At 49.8% G+C, this 19,015-nt stretch overlaps 1 protein-coding gene and 1 long non-coding RNA gene across 11 annotated transcripts in view; one reads left to right on the forward strand and one right to left on the reverse strand.

Moving 5' to 3' along the window:
- Window positions 1-1,823: 1,823 nt before the first annotated feature.
- Window positions 1,824-4,903, forward strand: LOC309525449. Its single transcript, XR_014216294.1, has 2 exons — window positions 1,824-3,655; window positions 4,192-4,903. It is a non-coding gene; the product is annotated as an uncharacterized lncRNA (long non-coding RNA).
- Window positions 4,266-19,015, reverse strand: part of USP19 (ubiquitin specific peptidase 19) — a 41,066-nt gene continuing 26,316 nt past the window's right edge. For 9 of the 10 annotated variants that reach the window (XM_082209234.1, XM_082209233.1, XM_082209232.1 and 6 more), the window contains 10 exons: window positions 17,924-18,064; window positions 17,634-17,752; window positions 17,367-17,504; window positions 16,274-16,680; window positions 15,611-15,721; window positions 14,161-14,377; window positions 13,417-13,569; window positions 12,528-12,691; window positions 10,808-10,992; window positions 7,289-8,920 (listed from right to left, as the gene is read on the reverse strand). In XM_082209234.1, the coding sequence (XP_082065360.1) occupies window positions 8,702-8,920; window positions 10,808-10,992; window positions 12,528-12,691; window positions 13,417-13,569; window positions 14,161-14,377; window positions 15,611-15,721; window positions 16,274-16,680; window positions 17,367-17,504; window positions 17,634-17,752; window positions 17,924-18,064 (1,854 nt within the window). In that variant the 3' untranslated portion in view covers window positions 7,289-8,701. Of the gene's footprint in view, window positions 5,380-7,288; window positions 8,921-10,807; window positions 10,993-12,527; window positions 12,692-13,416; window positions 13,570-14,160; window positions 14,378-15,610; window positions 15,722-16,273; window positions 16,681-17,366; window positions 17,505-17,633; window positions 17,753-17,923; window positions 18,065-19,015 lie in introns of those variants that run through there. The other variant, XM_082209228.1, reaches the window with a different exon arrangement.

A 19,015-nucleotide genomic window follows, 5' to 3' on the forward strand; every position in this document is an offset into this window, starting at 1 on the left:
CCCACGGCCAGCCAGTGAGTCCAAATGGGGATTTGAACCCTAGTCTCCCAGCTCCTAGTCCAACATTCTGACCGCTTTATCACACCGGCTTTCAAACAGAACACAATTAAGAACATGTCCGATTGGTTTGATTTAGGAAAATACCTTAACAGGAATCTAAAGAATCTTTGTGGTGCAAGGAAGAGGATAAGAGGTGGCTGGGGCTTCTCATCCTATAGTGCAATCTATTTTCAACATGCAAATTTAAAAAGGAATTGAGCCTTACGGCGACCCTGTGGGAAGGGATTTGTGCAGAAGTATTGTGGATTAATTTGGGGGAAAGAATGGGAATGATTAGGAAATGGCAACATTAAAACAACTGAATCAAGGTAATGATGTCTCCGCCTACCAAGAGTTAATTGAACGAAAGGGGTAATAGACTCCAAATATTTTCAGTTGAGAAATTTTGGGTCCAAAATAAATTGAGAAGGAATTATGTTAAGGAAGGAAAGTGGATTAGAAGTATTATTAACAAAGAGAAAATAGAAAAAATGAGATAAGAGGTATAATATATCAACACAGTTGATCTGACAAGAATATAAAAACTTTGATGAAGGTGCGTACCACTTCCTCAGGCCTTGTGTCACACCCCCCATGGGTGTTTTTACATGGCTGGAATGTGTCCTTAAACTTTTATTATATCTCTTGCTTATCTAGAAGGGGTTTATGAGGTGTGTGTTCAGGAACTAGCTGACTGTACAAAGGTTACGATTGACACTCACTTCTTGGCCCACATTAGCCTCTGGTCATGCCCCTGATACAGTGGTACCTCGGGTTAAGTACTTAATTCATTCCGGAGGTCCGTTCTTAACCTGAAACTGTTCTTAACCTGAAGCACCACTTTAGCTAATGGGGCCTCCTGCTGCTGCCGCGCCGCCGTAGCACAATTTCTGTTCTCATCCTGAAGCAAAGTTCTTAACCTGAAGCACTATTTCTGGGTTAGCGGAGTCTATAACCAGAAGCGTATGTAACCTGAACGTATGTAATCCGAGGTACCGCTGTATATTGGAAAATGCTTATTAAAGCCATAGCAAGTTTCTATATGGCTCCATTGAGGATAAAATTAATGCCTCTAAAGCAGAATGCTGTGGATGTACATCTCATAAGGAAGATACGATACTGCCTGGATATCCAAAAAAATTTGGATAAAAATATTAAGACTGCCAAAACAAGTTTTCATCTGGATTCAAAAGTTTTAAACGTACTACCCACTAGCCCAAGCTGTGTCTGCATTGTTTATAGGACCAGGCTGTGTCAAACTTCTTCCTGAGGTTGAGAAACTTGTGTTTCGTTAACGGGAAGCTGCGTTTCTCAAAAGATGGCTCCATGTTGTACAAAACACATGCGGCTTGGGGGGTGGGGAAGGAAGGTGGTCTTCCTAAGAACACATAAGCTGGGGCAGGAAGCATTTGAAAGTGAGAATGAACCAAAACGCCTCCTCTGGAAGGCCTGGTGTGTGACTGGGAGAAGCCATTGTTGCTCAGCTTTGCCTCTCCCTTCACTCTTGTTACATTGAGAGAATATGGGCCGGCTCTGCCATTGGGGAGAGTGAGGCAGCCGGTGCCACCTCAGGCAGCCATTTTTGCTGTGAGGCGAAGGCCGGAAGCTGTCGTTTATCGTTATTTATTATTTCTTTATTTATATACCACCCTCAATCTGAAGACCTCAGGGCGGTTTGAGAGATAAAAACACAGGATAAAAACGCAAAATAAATAGTTCAGACCAAAACAAACCCCAAAACAAACTGCCAAGGAGCAGGGGAAAGGCGTTTAGACCACCTCAGAGGACAATAATAGTTTATTTGCTGGGTGGGAGTGAGGTGCCATTTGCTGCTGTGCCTCAAGCAGCAAAAATGTCTTCAAGCAGCCCTGAAGATGACTCAGGAAACGGCGACGCAGAGCATTTTGACCATTTGAAGCGGGGAAGCGCTATGTGCAGAACGGAGATGATTATAGCTTCCTGCCCGTACGAGATAATGCCCATTTCTTCCCTTCTTTTCTCGCCAGCCCGGCTAACACTTCCTCCCACCCCACCCCCCAAGCCGCCCATGAGAATCGGCACTGGGAGCACATTCCCATGGACGGCTTGCCCGGTTGCCATGGCGCCGGGTGAGCAAACAATTCCATGGCATGGCTAAGTCTCCCTATATAGCAGGCAGCAACCGGGCTCACAGGGCAAACACACATGGACGGGAGGCCCTTTTTCTCAAACGGAGGAGTGAGGGTTAATGCCTTAGAAAAATAGGCTGAGGCACAGCCTCCGCCTGCTGCTCCCTTTTGTGATGCGAAAAGAGGCCAAGGATATTTCTGGGGCCTCCTCCCCAATAGGAAGCACATTGTATCTTCCCTGGGCCAGATAGGAAAGTGTGAGAATCAAAGGCAAGGCCGAAGGTCTTCCCACCATTGCGGAGACAGCATCGTCCAGCAGTTTCCAAACCCTCCGGCTGCAGAGAACCTTTTTTTTAAAATGAAAAACGGGCTTCCCAGCAGAGGAACCTCCTCTTGCACAGACCATTCTGGTTAAAGTTCTGGTGCAGGCAATCCAGAATAAACTATTCACAGTGGTGACAAGTCCATTTGTCCAATGATATATAGTAGCAGATGGGGGAAGGTGGTTTTTAAAAGCAAAATGACTCCCATCCCCACATGGTTCACTTCCCTCATCGGTTCACCCCCCAAGGCGCTTTGCTCTTCTGATAGGCTCCCTTCCCTGAGGGGAAAAGGCACTTGTGGATTTAGGCTATGTGGGGGGAAGAAGGGATTTGATTCTTCTCAGCCATATGCCCCTTTTCGTGCCAAGTTTCCGATCTGACCATTTCATCTCGATTGGCCCTCAGCTCATACAAGGTGGTGGTTCAGGACTGCTGGGACTCCTTCCTGCTCCATGTAAACTCCCCTCCAGTTCTCCATCTGAAGCATGATCAGCAATAGCAGACCACCTGTGTCCGGCAGTGGAAGCCTGTCAGCCATCTTTGAACGCCACTGGTCCATTCTTGTATTCCCAGTTCTTTTTACATTAACCTGGCAGTGGTTACTAACAGCTGGATCTCTGCTACTTTCCAGGTCTTGCCCACCCTTTCCTTGAATTGTTATGTGCTCCCAATATTAAATATGTCCTCCCTTTGGGCTATATAGCACCCCTTTCATTCACTCTGAAGCAATGCCACTTCCGACTTCTGCATTTCTGTGGCTCATGTGCATTAGAATCAAGTGGGGTTCACTAGGAGGCAAGTTGGCAGGAGGGGCATAATTTCAGTGCAGGAAGTGAAAACATGTCAGGAAACCAATGGATTTTTATTCTGCCAAATATTCAGAGCTCTACGGCTGGGGGTAGGGAACCTGCAGCCCCCGCCTGTTGCCAGGCTACAGGTACTATTGCATCTCTGGCCATTGGGGGGTCACGATCGCTGGACAGATGGGGGTTGAAATCCAACAGCGTCTGGTAGCCCACCCCCCGCTCTAGAAGCTTCTGTGTGTTGGCTTTTCTTTTAAAAAACACACAATGCAACCGGGACCATTGCTACTTACACTATCTCCACTTTTGAACTGTTTTTTAGTCATCTTGTTTTTCAAGTGGAAATTCCTGCACACAATCTAGCATCCTTCCCATCCCACCTGTAAGGATAATGTGGTCTTTTCCCTACCAACAGCCTCTCTGTATGAGAGCTTATTCATTACCACATCAGAAGAAATGCTCATTTGCAGAATATTTTATCTGACATGGCAACTTACAAGTTTCTCATACGGAAAGCTTTATCATCACATGCAGACTTATCATTTCAGTTAGAGACATGAGAAATCAGTCAGTTGTCCGTTACACTTTGCACTACGTATATCACTCTTGTGATGAATATATTTGGTCATAGTTATTTGTGTTACGTTAAGGACTCTGCGTTGTTTAAGACTCCTTCCGCTAATCACAGGGAAAAGGAAAAGTTAAATTCCTGGTATCTGAACGTAAGGATGCACATGGAGCGTAACATACTTCTCAGAATTCCTGATCTACAGGCCCTTTCCTATACATTCAACAGTCATTTTATACAGAAGTTAAATCGCGCCACCATTCCTTTCTTTCCCAGCTCCCAGAAGGTATTCGCCAAGGAGACAGAAAGAATGAATGTTCTAATTCAGGTTGCAATTTTTATCTCTACAGTGTTGCCCAGGCTGAGAGCCCATGCCAGGGTGGCATGGCAGCAGACAGAATAGCACACAAGACACAGGAACAAGCGGCGTTGAGTAGAATTTAATGACTCGGGACCCAAGACAAACACCAACTTTATACAAAGACAGAGCAAGACTGAGGCCTCCCTGGGAATGGGCCCAGGACAGCCTCATTTGGTTACAGCAATTCCAAGCATGGATAAAAGGGAACAGGGAGCCAAACATTTAAATAGGAGATGCTACTGGCAGTGGTTCCTCACCCCAAGGGAAGTGTCACAAGGGGCCAAGAAATCCAAAACAACTCTGGGGCAGGCAGCCAAGTAGTAGGCCAAGCCGCAGTTCCATGCCTTCCACGTCGGATGAGGAGGCATAGCAGCAGGTGCCTCCCAGCAGCCTTCTTTACCCAAACTGCCAGACTAAGCAATGCTGGTGAAAGGGGGTGGGTGGGTGCGGAAATCAAGGAAACTGGGAGATGCATACTTCTGTCATGAAGGCCCATTTTGCAGCCATGGTGTCCTGAGCTTGGGATACCAAGAAGGAGCAGATGGGAAAGTGAAAGGACAGGCAAAAAAGAAGGGGGGGCTGTGGAATATTGTGAAGCAGGCACCCATGGTATGGCAAATCGGGAGAAGGCCCCTTAGGGGCAGAGACCAATGACACCCACCCCCACCCGCCACCCCCAGTAGAACAGGCTGGGTATGCAAGACAAGGAGTGCAGGGCTCGCCACAGCCCCCGTGCCTCTGTGCAAGGCGACCAAACCAGAACCTTTGGGGCAGGAGATGCAGGAGGAACTGCCGCACCCCGCGGGGGCACTCAGTGGGTCTCCCCCGGCACAGGGCAGCCTCTAGTAGGGGGACACGAAGGGAAACCTTTCCAGCTTGCAGGGGAGGAGGAAGGGGGTGGAGCAGAAAGTGCTTGTGTGCTTGAGAAAAGGTCACAGCAGCTCCTCCTCCTTCCCACTGCAGGGGGGACGCCGGGGTGGGGTAGGGCGGGAATAGCCACAAAACAAAGCCTTCTTATGTACACCCCACCCGCCACCCACCCCCAGTGCAGAACGACTTAGTCAACTTCCTCCATGTTGCTGTAGGATGGAGCGGGGTGCTCTGCGACCCCCTCTGGTGCCAGTGCGGGAGCAACTTCAGGGGCCAGGTTGGTTCCAAAGGGTGGCGAGCTAATTCCCTGCGAACAGAACAAAGCGTTAGAGAGAAGCCGCAAAGGGTGCAAACGTCTCCCTGCCGTGAAAGAAGCTTATTGTCTTGTTTCCAATATGAAATCTCTATATACACATTGTCTGAAGGTCCGGAAACAGATTTAGGCGACAGAGTTCATATAAATATAAACCTTATTCATTGACTTCGTTCACGAGTTTTATATCTTGCTTGATTGCAACAAAAACCTCAGAGCAGTTTACAAAAGCAAAACGTTAAAATTATCAGTTAAAGAAAATGGTTACCAAACAGCTGTTTAAAGCATTCAAAAACAATCAAAATATAAAATAAGGTAAAGCCCAGTTTAAAAAGCATGTCAGATTTCCACATGTCTGGACAGGCTTGCCTAAACAGAAATGTTTTCAGCAGGCACCAGAAAGAGTACGGTGAAGTACTGGCTGATGTCAATAGGGAGGGAGTTCCCAAGTGTGGCTACCGCCGCACTACAAGATTGATTTCTTACAAATGCGGAACGAGTATTATGTGGCACCTGTTAACAGTGCCAGATCTGCAAATCAGAGCAGTCAAGTGGACACATATGAGGTAAGGCAATCTCACAAGTAACCTGGTGCCAAGCTGTTAAGCGCTTTATATACCAGATAATGGTCTGACCACGACAAGGGATTGCATCATTGCCCACCTCCTTGGTCCATCCCTCTTATCATCACTTGGAGCAAAGACTACATCAAGAGTGTGCCCTGCCTGATGTGTTGAGCCAATGACCATGTGAGAGAGCTGTCAAGAGGTCATGAAGTCTTGAGCCAGCTCAGCAGTAGCCTCTGCATGGATATTGTAGTCATTCCAACACCTCAACCAGCCTGATCAGGGACGTTGCTGGGAATCGGGGGGGGGGGGCATTCTAGAGACCAGCAGCATCCCAATCTGTCTCTCTAGCCCAACACTGGGGGCAAACCCTTTAAGCCTTTCCCAACACCAATAAGTTTTATGGCAAAGGAGATGGTGCTTTTATGGACAGTAAAACCACTGCCACCCTCGATGCCCCCAGTCTGGCCTGGTGCAGTACTATTAACCAGAGGGACCCATCCAGCTCACTTACCCAAGTTTCAGTAATGCAAGCCAGACCAGTCCCTTCAGTGTGAGCAGTTACAGCTAGTCTCATCAGTATATTGTTCAATTAAGTGACAATTAAACAGGGTGTCTGGTAGGCAGGCACCTAAATACGAACTGGTGTTATTGAACAGTCAAATTTTAGGAAGAAATCAGGATTTCTGAGTGTAATACAACAAAGCCTTACTCATAATTCTCTCCTGCTCCAGGCTTGAATAGTCAGCTATCTGCCTAGAGCTGGGCCTACTTTACACAAAACTGCCCCACCACCCCAAGAATCGTGTGTCAAGGTAACCTACACTCTGTGACCCACATATAATAACAATAATAAACATATAGTTTGCAAAAGGGCATGTAGCTAGTGCAAATAATGGGGAAGGGCAAAAAAGCTACCCTAACCAGTGACTTGAAATCCCACTGAGCTCCTCTTCTACGGATTTCACTAGACATTGCCCACGTGCTTCTGAAACTCTTCTTTGAAGATATCCAGGCTAATAACTTGTTTCTTATTTTGCACAAACACTGAAACTCTCAAACAGCCAAGTGAGCTTTGCACCAAACTACAGAACACAGAGCTACAGAGTTATCACCACCAAAAGAATTTATCCAGCACTATTTCGCTACAATTCAACGAGCGGCCCAACCAATTCCTTGGTTCCCCTTGTGAACCAGTAGCAACAACAGCTAATACTGAACAGGCTTGGGAGCCAGTGGGAAGATATATGTGTGGACGCGCAGAACCCCCGTTAAATTTAGAAAGCAGGTGCTGAAAGAAAGGAGCAGCTGGGGAAAGAAAGGAGCCCATCCATATCTCTTTAGAACAGCTTAGGTTTATTAAATACAATAAATAAATACACAGTGAAAGCTTTCCCACAGCACAATGCAATGCCTTTATCCACCCAGCTGGCAGAGAATGACTTCCTTAGGGTCGGGACGTCCTCACCAGAATTGCACATGGATCAGGCTGTGCTCTTTGGCACTGGTGCGGCTAGAGACTGCCCGCTTCCTGGGGCACAGCAGGAGTACCAGCACTAGACAACCTGAAAACTGGGCACTGGAGACAAGGCCATATCCCTTTCCCTCCCTGCAACGAAAGGGACGGGAGTGGGTGGGGGAGCCTCTCTGAAAAGTGCTGGGAAGAATGTGCAAGATGATGTTAGAGTTGCGTAATGTTTATGAGTATAATATTAACAACAAACAATAATGATACACAAACCAAGGAAGGGGTGTCGCGAAGAATAAGACCTGGGCTCTAGGATCACAAGCTCTCTCTTACTTATCTGGCCACAGCCAAGAGCCAAAATCGGGGTACTCAGGATTGAACCTGAGGTCAAAGAGGCACCAGAGGGATCCTGCACTGCACTGGAAAAGCCACACAGCCTGCAAGGCCAGATTAAAAGAACACGAGGCCACACGACTCTGACGCCAGAAACACATTTCTGTTTCCTTGTGTGCACACAGACGTTACCTAAGCATTCAGAAACAGGTACAGGAGCTGTGAGGCAAGTCGAAGTAGTGTCTTCTCTTTAGCTGGGGCCCTGTGCTAAAGAACATTTAGCTGAACTGTGGTCTCACGTCTCGATAGAAAGATTTGTAAAATGCCATAAAGCAAAACAAAAAAGACGATGATGCAGTTGGCTGAAAGCCAACACTATACTGGTGAGGGATGCTAATCCATCAATATTCGGAAGAGTCAGCAATACATTCTCACTCCCTCAAACAATGAGGGAACAGATGCTAGGGGACTTCTTTTCCTCCAAGCACAGCGCTGATGCCCAACTGGGTAAGAGGTCACGGCCTTCAACTGCTAGGCACATAGGGCAGGGGGCAGCTGTCGACCCAATACAGAGGAGCAGTTGCAAGGCAGCGAGTGGCCAAGACCAACAGATTCCCATCCAGTTAGAGAGACTAATGTCTGCAGCTCTGCAGCCTCTGCTGGAGTTCACAGATGTGATTCACGCGGGCCAAAGTCTTACAAGGCCGCAGCGCTTTAAAGGGCCTTTTCCCAGTTGCCAATCCATGTGGGACACGGACCAAGCAGGAGAGAGCAGGTCCTAGACTTGAGGGCTTCTTGATGGGGAGGCATTGGCACTAGGGCTTCATCCTGCACCCACCCTGGCAGGGAGCATCCAAGGCCTTTGTCGCAAAGGTGTAACTGGAGGAAAGCCAAGGCTGAGGCGAGTGAGCTACCCTCCTTCTGGGCGCCGTTTCTGCCGCTGCTGCTACTACCTCCAGCGGGTCTGATAGATGAGTGGGTAGAAAACATTCAGTAAGAGGGCCACAATGGCTGCCATGGTGCCCAGGACAAAGTATCGGACACAGCCTTCATCGGGACAGTCTGGGGCGAGGTGCCTTGTTCTTCGGCTGCAAGACCTCCAAGGGCTCCTCATCAGCCTCCTGGCAGCTTCCTCTTCAGCCTCCAGTTCCTGCCAGAGCAGAGAAGCCTGCGATGTGGAAACCTGCGTCAGCACTTGGTGAGAACACAGCGGCAAACCCCTCAGTCACCCACACGCTGCCCTGCCCCTGCCCGGAACAGCCTGCCTGCAAGCGCACCTTTCCCATGGCAGATCTCTCTGCCACGGCCCCATGGATTTTCTGCCCCCCCCCCTCGCTATACAGTTCCAGTAGTTCAGATACGGGGGCCTCCCAGGGACAGACTGAGCAGCACAAGCCACAGAAGGATGGAGGGCAAGCGAGCCCCAGCTTGTCAGAGTGAGGCATCCATGCTGGCAGGCTGGCTGGCTGTGGTCAGAGTTCTTCCCCCCCTGTCTGCAAGCGTCAGCACCAGCTCAATCCTTTCAAAAGACCCAGTCACCAAAGTCATCACAGCCCAGACTTCCTTGTATGCGCAAATGCACTGGACCATTCAGCCACACTGGGTGAGAACACGAGGATCATTCATAAACAGCCAATCGCAGTTGAGCTTTTGCTGGTGACAACATGAGGATCTGATGGCAGGCAGTCACATCCAAGCGCTTGCAGGTGGGAACATGAGGATCTTTCGGAAGGATGACAGCTAATCAACAGCTCAGCTTTGGCAAGTGGAAAAAACCATGAGGAACATTCAGAGATGGCAGCCAATCATAATCACTCTTGTTTCTTTTTTTAAAAAAACCACAACAATAACGACACAGTTGCACAGGAGTTAGTTGCAGAGTAACCAGTCACAGACCAGCTCTTCCACGTACAGAAAAATCATTCAGACCAGTCAGCCAATCATTGTGATTTCCTAGATAGAGGTTTAAAGGCGGACAGAATCTGTCTTAACTTCCCCACTCCATCCCTTGGGATCTGTGCACAGGGGGTTCCTGCTGCTTCCAGACCTCCCATATTCTAAAGCTGGTTGGGGAGGGTGTTTTATAGCTGGTTTGAGGCGCCAGTTTCACTGCACGGGTCAGCTGCCAGAGTCCACAGGCACAAAGGGAATCTTGGCTTAAAGCACACAGGCCCCCCCTGGCAGCTTCTCTGAATGGATCTGTCTGCATCCTCTCCTCCTGAGTAGGCCATGTGGTTCCAATAGGTCTTGGCTTGCTGGGCAGGTGGCCAGGGGCAAAACACACCGCCCAGCTCCAGCAAGAAAGGGCAAGAACAATGCGGCCTGCCCCGCAGCACAGCCTTGGAGCTTCAACCCTGCCTAGGAAGCTGTCCCGGGCAGGATGCCACCACACCACATGGCAGAACCCCAGGAGACGCCAGTGCCCCCAACCCAAGTGCACACTGGAGGCTCTGGTCCAAGTGGCTGGCATTGCCTCAGAAAGCACAGTGCTAGCCTTCCGTCTCCCCGGTCCCTACCATGTTAATGGCTGGGAACAGAGTGGAGGGGAAAGAGAAAGGAGAGGCTCTCAAGCCAACAGCAGCGCCGAGTGCACAGCAGTCTACAGTGCTGGAATCAGGCCCCTTAAAGTACGACACCTTGGCTGCTCAAGAACCACAGCATTGCCGTTTCTCTGGCACCTTTCCCTCATCAGCTTATTTTGCTGATGGAACGCTGCTGTCACCCACAACTCTGAAGCAAGCACCCTCCATATTGAGGGGATCTCCCCCCCTCCCCAGCCAATTCCCCACCCACCCGCAGGCGCCTTCGACTCAGGGTAGCCTTCCTGTTCTTGAGAAGGGCCTCTCTGTTCCTATCAAGACCTTCCCCCGACAGCCTTGAATGTTTGTCATTTTTCCAGGACGCAACTGTTGGAAGGAGGCCCACAGCCCAGCCAGAGCCTTGAGGGGGAGCCAGCAGTCCCTTGGCTCCTCTATCAGTAGTAGTGAGGCCCGTTAGCAGGCCAAGGCAATACTTCGAGGTGGGGAAGACAGGCAGCTCCGCCCAAAGCCCTCACCTGATTGGCTGCTGCCTCGGCAGATGGGGCCATGTCGGCCCGAGGGTCTGAGGGATGCGGTGGCCCCCGTGGGGGTCTCTCCACTGGAGAGTTTCGTCGGCGGTAGAAGAGCACGTAGGCGTATCGCGTCACCACCTGGCTTTCATCCACTGTGGTGACGGTGCTGTCGTCGAAGAGCCGCCATCCTGTGAAAGGGGACAAGGAAGGGATAAGCACACCAAGCTCTGTGACCCACTGATGAGGCCACACTGCCTGATCCTCACCTGTCCTTCACTCTTGCAGGAAGGCAAGCACAGTCTCCAGGTCTCCCATGCACCAGGAATGAGCTACCCAGTGCACTCACCCAAATTTGGGCCACAGCCTACCAACGTGGTAGGCTCCCACAGCCTTGCCTTGCTGTCCAATGTGCATTCATGGGTGCTGCTTCCCTGGCAGAGGTTAGCAGACTTGTGGGGGATTTTGCAAAGATGCCAGGACACTCCAGAATTAACTGAGAGCAATGAAGCCGGGAAGTGGGATCCTGTCACTATGTGAAGCTATGAAATGTTTCCCCACCTAAATGGACACTCTCTAATACTACAGTCATATTCACAAGTCCTAAAACAACTATTTATTCTTCGGTGTTATTAATTGTCAAGGGCAGTATGTATTGGGGATTCATCAGATTCCCTTCCACCAAATCCCACTGTCAGCAAATTCCAAGCAATGGGATGAACAAACTGACTGGAAGTTAGGAAGGAGAAGGGAGTGCAGGACATGGCATGACAGCCCTATTCCCATGAATGACAAGGTCATTGGCCCACAATGCTTACATTTCTACAAGCCATGAATGCTAGAACGGTTATCTCATTTCTTGAAGTAAAAAGTAACCAGCTACCAACCCGACTGGTCAAGATTGCTCACATGCAGAACAGAGAAGAAGAAAAAGATTCTGCTTAGAAAACACTTCTATATAATGTTACTCAAAATAAAATAAACAATACAGTCGTACCTTGGATCCCAAACGCCTTGTGAGTTGAATGTTTTGGCTCCCGAACGCCGCAAACCCAGAAGTGAGTGTTCTGGTTTGCAAACATTCTTTGGAACCCGAACATCCAACAAGGCTTCCTATTGGAAGCTGCTTCTTGCTTTCCAAATGTTTTGGAAGTCAAATGGGCTTCTGGAACGGATTCTGTTTGACTTCCGAGGTACCACTTTATATCCTTAAAACACTCAAATTAGACCTACTTCCCAGTCTTCCAAAATCCTACTGTATGAGGACCTGGCTCTAAATTTAATCTTGAGAGGCTGAGGAAGCCTTAACAAGTATTCAGAACAATCTCCCTGGAACTTACTAGTACAGAGGGGTCCAGCCCTTTTTGACTGTGCATGTGCCCCACTGCATCAAGACCTCTCCCATCATAAAGGAGGAAGGGCAGTGATTTTTCTTTGCAAATGAGTGGTGGAGGCCAAGCTGGGCTGAGCCTAATCTTGCCCTAAATCCTACTTAAAATGTGAAGTAAGCCCTCTCCTCCCTTGCACCTGAAACATTCAGCACTTACTATGGAGGAAGACCCTACTACTTCCTCACCGATGCCTTACCAAAGCAGCAATGAGTGCCCTAACCAAGATCCTTCTCCTTGTGTAGGTCTCTGGGAAGATTCTACATCAATGGCTGGAACTTGGCTAGACAATCAATGGCTACCAGACCACACGAAGCCCCCCCCCCCCGGCAACTCACCCACATCACTGCGTTGGCTGTTTTTGTCACTGGGCAGCCGCGCATAGGCTGTGTAGTGTCCGCCAATCATGCCCCCATAGTGGTTGATAACTGCATACAGGTCATACATGGGCAGCTGCTGCTCATCCTTCTGGCCAATGCAGAACTTGCTCAGGTCCAAGCTCCTGGGGACAGAGATAGGAATAAGGTACACAGCTGTCTTAACTTCTCCTAGCTATACGTGAGTGTTTCAAGGCAGGCAATACAAGAAGTCTGCAGGCTGCTTTGAGAAGTGGGCTGAGTTCCCACCCCAACAAACTAAAGACTGGGGGCGAGGTGTTCCTAACTTGCTCTGTTCAAAACGGGCAGATTTCAGAAGAGCAGCCACTGGAATTGGTTGCAGCAATACGGAAGATAAATTTGTGGCACTTTGAAGAGGGATCAAGTTTACTTAGCGGTAGCTTGAGCCTACTTTCATCAGACACATGGTGGAGACACATGCACCACAGTTGAGGACCTAAGGATGCACACTTGACCACCACATGCATCCGATGAAGCAGGCTCTGTGAAAGAGGAATGTGCTGCGGCCTTAACATGAAGGCACCACCAGCCTATGTTTCCTGCCCCTCCCAAAAGATTTAGCCCAACTTCAGTTCCGCTCTCCCTTCCAAACAATGGGGTGGCCAATTGGACTGCCTCCTTGCCACACTGGACGTGAATGCAGACAAAAGGGTTGACAAGCATAGCCTGAAAATACAGAGTGCTAAACACCCTTGGTGCTAAGACAGGGCCTGGCACTGCAGCCACATCTGATCCAGGCCTGGAGTGGAGGGAGATGCTTTCCTTGGACTTTCCTGTGTGAAGTCCAAGTGGGAGCAAAGGAACACAAAGCGCAGCAGCATCTCCTCACCGCACTGGGAAATCCACCATGTCGTTGATCTTGTCTCTCCAAATAAAGCTGCGGAAGGAGAAGCGCTTGAGCTGTATGATGAGGACGTTGGGCAGGCGCCACAGCATGAGCTGCTTGGATGCCTCACGGTGCTGCTTACATTTCGGGCAGTACCTGTGCGGGGGAAAGGGGGGTCTGTTAGCTTCCTTTGCTGCCAGTTCTGCTCTTTACCAACCCGTTTTGCCGCACTACGGAAGACCAAGGCATCCTGTTTGTGTTTCTGAGATCAAAGGGTTTAGAAACAGGCTTTGATCACAGCTGCAGTATGCAGCATTCAGCTGATGGGAGAATGTGAGCTCTTTAATTGGAAGAGGGGGGCTTCCACCTGACGTGGTTTCAGAGAAAAACGTGACTGAATGCTGAAGCATGCCTGAGGAGCCCAGGAATTCAACAGAACTCTTCAGGCCCTCCACAAACTCCCAATAGTCCCTACTGTGCAGCACTCGACGGCCATCTGTCTTGGATGCTTTAGCGGAGATTCCTGCATTGCAGAGGGCTGGATCAGCTGACCCCTGGCCATCTCCTCCCAATTCCATGAATCTATGATCCTATTATCACTTCAGTGTTTGGAAGCAGTAACCATTTCCCAGCCTACAAAAGCTGCATATCTGAACCCCAAAACTAGCTGCACAGTGTATACGTTTCACAGACACTTTGGGATCTTGCGTATGGGGTTGTCCCTGCCCACAGAGAACCCTTTCTTACCAGGCCTCCTCTGGGGCTAACACCTCTGGCTTGGTGAAGAGGTTGAGGCACTGCTCCAGGGTGAAGTGTCCTGCCCTGGCTGCCTCACTCGCAGAGCCGGGATCCTCTACACACTCCAGCTCCTTGGACTCTACCAGAACAAACTCCTTCATCCTCTCGTTGTTCTTCCAAACCAGGGCCAGAGAACAATCATCTGTCAGGTCAAGAGGGACATCTCCTGCAAGGATATGGAAGTTTACGGATGGTGCTACCCATCTAAACACACTAGGCCAAAAACAAACACCCAAGAAATAAGAACCAGAGCAGGGGTAGCCAATGTAGTGGGGCCTCCAGCAGTTGTGGACTGAAACCATAATCAGGTCCAGCCCAGCCAGGTCAATGGCCTGGAATGAGGGAAGCCATAACTTCTAGAGGGTGGTCATATTGGCCACCACCAAACTAGGGGCAGTCCGCCTTTCTCCTGTTTAAGAACATAGAAAGGGTGTATGGAGCAAGAAACATGAGAGAAGAGGGAGGCAATTCCTTATCAAAGCTAGTTTCAATTCTTTGTGAGCAGGAAGATTTGCAAGCTTGTTCATAGCTCACCATGATCCTGCAAAGCAAGTTGCTACTAAGCCCAAATTTCACATGGATGGAACTGGGGTCAGGCCAAGGAGATTACTCCTCTCTAAAGTCATCCAAGCGGAGCTTGCAGCCAAACATTCCACTAGATCACATGCTGGCCCTCCAAGTAATGGATGGGAAAGCCACCAAGGCCGCTAAAAATGAAAGACTGGGTGTAGGAGTGTGGGGACAGATACCCAAGACAAAGCAGAAAAGGAACAACTGCAGGCCCCATTGTCTGTTTCTGCAACTGTGTAGCATAGGTCAACGTCAACTATGCTGAAGGAGGAAAAGCCAGGAATTCCAGCTCCAAGGACTGTGCTTTCCTCCCCAGAACTTGTGCTCGTTTGGCACTCCTTCGGGTGGGTTGCTTGTATCCCACACAAATGTGGTAGTGGGAACCTTAAATCAGCATCCTGAGAACTGGGACCGACAAGGGCCACTGAATTCTAATAGAAGTCATCTATGGGACAAGACACCCAACTAAGATTTCTAGCAGCCAGGTTCTTGGTGCCTTGCATACCTTCTTATCCCTTCCCCATAGCTACCAGAAAGATGTGGAATAATAAATACAGGTCTGTATGATTCACACAGATAGCAGACTTCAACCTTTTGTGCAGAGTGTGCATAATTTTAGCCCAGGAGAGACAGCCCCAGCTAGAGCTGATCAGCAGCATACATGCATTCCTTTAGGGGCTCAACAGCACCTTGCACTGGATAAACAGATTAGATCCAGCCTCTATCACCACAGAAGATCTCCCAAAGCAAGGATGGGGCCCTCTCAAAACGCCAAGCCAAATGTTCCAAGATGGCACTGCTTTCAGAACCCTGAGATTTTAACCCTCACCTTTGTCCTCCAGCTTCTGCTCTTTGTTAGCGGCATCAATTTTGTTGATGTAGAACTGGGTAGCGTGGGAACTCAGCCCCTCAGCCGGATGCTGGTAACCTGGGATGGCAGCTGTAGGCAAGCAAGGGAGGGATGGTGAGTGGCAGCAGCTCAGCCAGCAGCCCCTTCTTTCCTCTGCTCAGCCACCCTATCCCCCTTTCCACAGCTGGGACAGCATTTCATCTACAAAGCCATGGAGATGGCTGGGGTCTTCAGGAACCGCACAAAAGACAGGAAACGGCCCTGCTTCAGGATATTCATATTTGCTTCTTGTCATCTGTGTTGTGTTCTGCTGCTTAGAAGCCTCCACCCTACTCATCATGAGGCATGTGGAATAAATTGTTTTCCTAATCCCACTTTTGGCTTTTGGGGAATAACGGGGACAAAAACATTTAATAAAATTGCTTGATTTTATTATTTTGATTCTCCTTCTTCTTCTTATTTGGCTTCTGGTATCTGAGAGCAGAGGCTGCTGGGAAATTTGCCTGCTGCCTACAGAGCTCCTCGTGCAACAAGCAGCCCTAAGGAACGCTGGCGTAACAGCTGTACCGAAAAGTGGTGAGAAACCCCTTGGGAATGCAGACGGTGGGGGGCTTTAAATAAGGCCCATTCAGATTTGCCTACCTTCCGGCTTGGGGAGTCTCTCGAAGGGCCCCTCCCTTTCCACAAAGCTGTCAGCCCGTGTGTCCAGGGAGGGCTCGGAGAAGCCCGAATCCAAGCTCAGCCCCGAGCCTCTTCCTGTGGGGACCTTGCTTCTCACAGCGCTGGCGTCCCCCAGTTCCAGCTGCAGCTCAGGGGCCGAGAGAGACGTCTGGGGTTCCTGCGGCAGGTGTGGGGCCCTGGCCCCATCTCCTGACGCCATGGCGGTGGAGGCCTCATCGGCGGCAGAAGCCGCAGCAGCGGCAGACGCGACTGTGGCGCTGCTGCTCCGGGCCAGCGCCTCTGGCTTCTCGGGAGGCTGGTGCTGCAAGCCTTGCTCTGGCGACATCCTGCCCACCTGGAATGGCGGCTGGAACACGCTGACCGAGTACCTGAGCAGGGAGAGGAAAAGCCGTCTGCTAAGAGGACAAAAGTAGAGACATCACCTTGCCAACAAAGGTCTGTATAGTAAAAGCTATGGTTTTCCCAGTAGTGATGTATGGAAGTGAGAGCTGGACCATAAAGAAGGCTGATTGCCGAAGAATTGATGCTTTTGAATTCTGGTGCTGGAGGAGACTCTTGAGAGTCCCATGGACTGCAAGAAAATCAAACTGATCCATTCTGAAGGAAATCAGCCCTGAGTGCTCACTGGAAGGGCAGATCCTGAAGCTCAGGCTCCAATACTTTGGCCACCTCATGAGAAGAGAAGACTCCCTGGAAAAGACCCTGATGTTGTGAAAGATGGAGGGCACAAGGAGAAGGGGACAACAGAGGATGAGATAGTTGGACAGTGTTCTCGAAGCTACCAGCATGAGTTTGACGAAACTGCAGGAGGCAGTGGAAGACAGGAGTGCCTGGCGTGCTCTGGTCCATGGGGTCATGAAGAGTCGGACACGACTAAACAACAACAACAACAACAACAAAGATGTCACAGCCTGTCTGAAGAGGGAATGTGCTGCTGGCACTGAGGAAGGAAATGAAAGCTTCCTTGCTGCCTCGACCAAAGCCTACAAAACGAGCCAAACAGCGGCGGCTGGCCAAGCGCCCAAGAGCGTTGCCAATACTCCGGCTACCTTACCTCGCATAACCTTCCAGAAGCTGGGCCAGCCGTGCATAGGTGAGGCGTGACTCCGGCACGCTGATGAGGAAGGGGAAGCCAATGTTCTCAGGGAGGCACAAAGCTTTGTGGTCGGGCCAGTGTGTTTTCTGGCACACTCTGAAACACACACAAAGACAGTCTCATGCAGAGGGCCGCATGGGCTTGACGCAGCCACCCCAGCCCAGCCTGGGAGCAAGAGACGGCTCTCGGCTACGGAGAGGGTGAAAAAAAGAAGGGGCGACTTACACGTTGCAATAGCCGACACGGTAGCACCGAGTGCAGCGCTTCAGCTTCTCCTCTTCTGACTGCTGCTTCTTCTGACAGGCGGCACATTTGGTGATGGGAACGCTGGGCACCTGAGGACGCTTAGGGGAGAGAAATTGCCCGCTTAGGGTGATTGGGAAGCGGTGGGCACCTGTCCTGGGAAGGTGGCAGGACAGAATGTGTAGGTTTCACCTTGAAAGCCTAAGAGCTTGCTTTCCATCTCCTTCTCGTACAGCTCTATGGAGGGTGTAATGGCAGCTCCTGGCACTTACCTGTTGGACCTGCAGCTCCACCACACGCTCCTTGGCCAGGTCTGGAGAAAGCACTTCAAAGCACAGCAGGAGGTCCGTGGGGGAAACCGTGTCCAACGAGTGCGAAGGCAAGAACATGCGGTGGAAGCGGTTCTTGATTACCTATCCAAAGGAAAGAAGGGAGGTGAAGTCCAGCCCAAAAGATGCCATTTCCTCCCTCTAGTTTCACACATAAAAGGCAAACTTCAGGTTCAGGTACAATGTACTCCTGACCACCAGGTGCTTGGGTTGGGGTGTGGGGCAGAGAGCTAACCAGGGGAAAAGCAATTTGCTCTGCTTCTGAGCTTCCCGGGGCACGTGGACTGTCCAAGATGGAACGATAAGAATGGCCAGGATCCAATAAATAAATCAAATACTGAACAAGCCGGGTATGCAACAAATGCTGCAACAAAATGTTGTGGTGAATGGTGCACCTGTTCTGGATTTCCAGCTGGCCAATCAGGCCCCACTGCAGGATACTCAATTTTCTCATCTTCCTCCAGTTTCCTTTTTCCTTCCAACAGCTGAACAGCCTTGCCATGCCCACTGGGAATGCCAAATCCTCAGAGCAGTTCTGAGTGCATGCCCTAAAGTCCTCCCCTCCCCATTTCAGTAAAATTCCTCCAACTCTGCTGATACCATGCGCATGTTTCTACACTTACACATGGTGCTATTCTGGCTACATAATGATCCACCTGGAAAATGTTCATTATTACTATATAGGTTTGTGCTAGTGGCAGTAAAGTGTCATTAGAACAGCACTGTGTCAGGATGAGGACGGAGTGGGGTGAGGAGACAGACAGACAGACAGACAGACATAGAGCTGCAAAAAAGGGAGGTGGCGGGGGAGGAACCAGATCTCTTTGCGTGTGAACAGAATAGGCGGGACTCTCTGGGTTGAATCTTTAGAGTCCTAGCTTAGCCTGGAACAATAATGCAGTCTTAGATTTGGGGAGTAGGGAGAATTGAGAACTTGCTGGTAGGAGGAAGAGGAGGAGGAAAAAGGAGATGAATTTGCAGCACTTTTCTAAGTAGCGGGAGGTATTTGCAACTCAGGTTCATGCAACGGTAGAT

This window comes from Podarcis vaucheri (genome assembly GCF_965113315.1).
Source record: "Podarcis vaucheri genome assembly, chromosome: 2".
Taxonomy (NCBI): Eukaryota; Metazoa; Chordata; class Lepidosauria; order Squamata; family Lacertidae; genus Podarcis; species Podarcis vaucheri.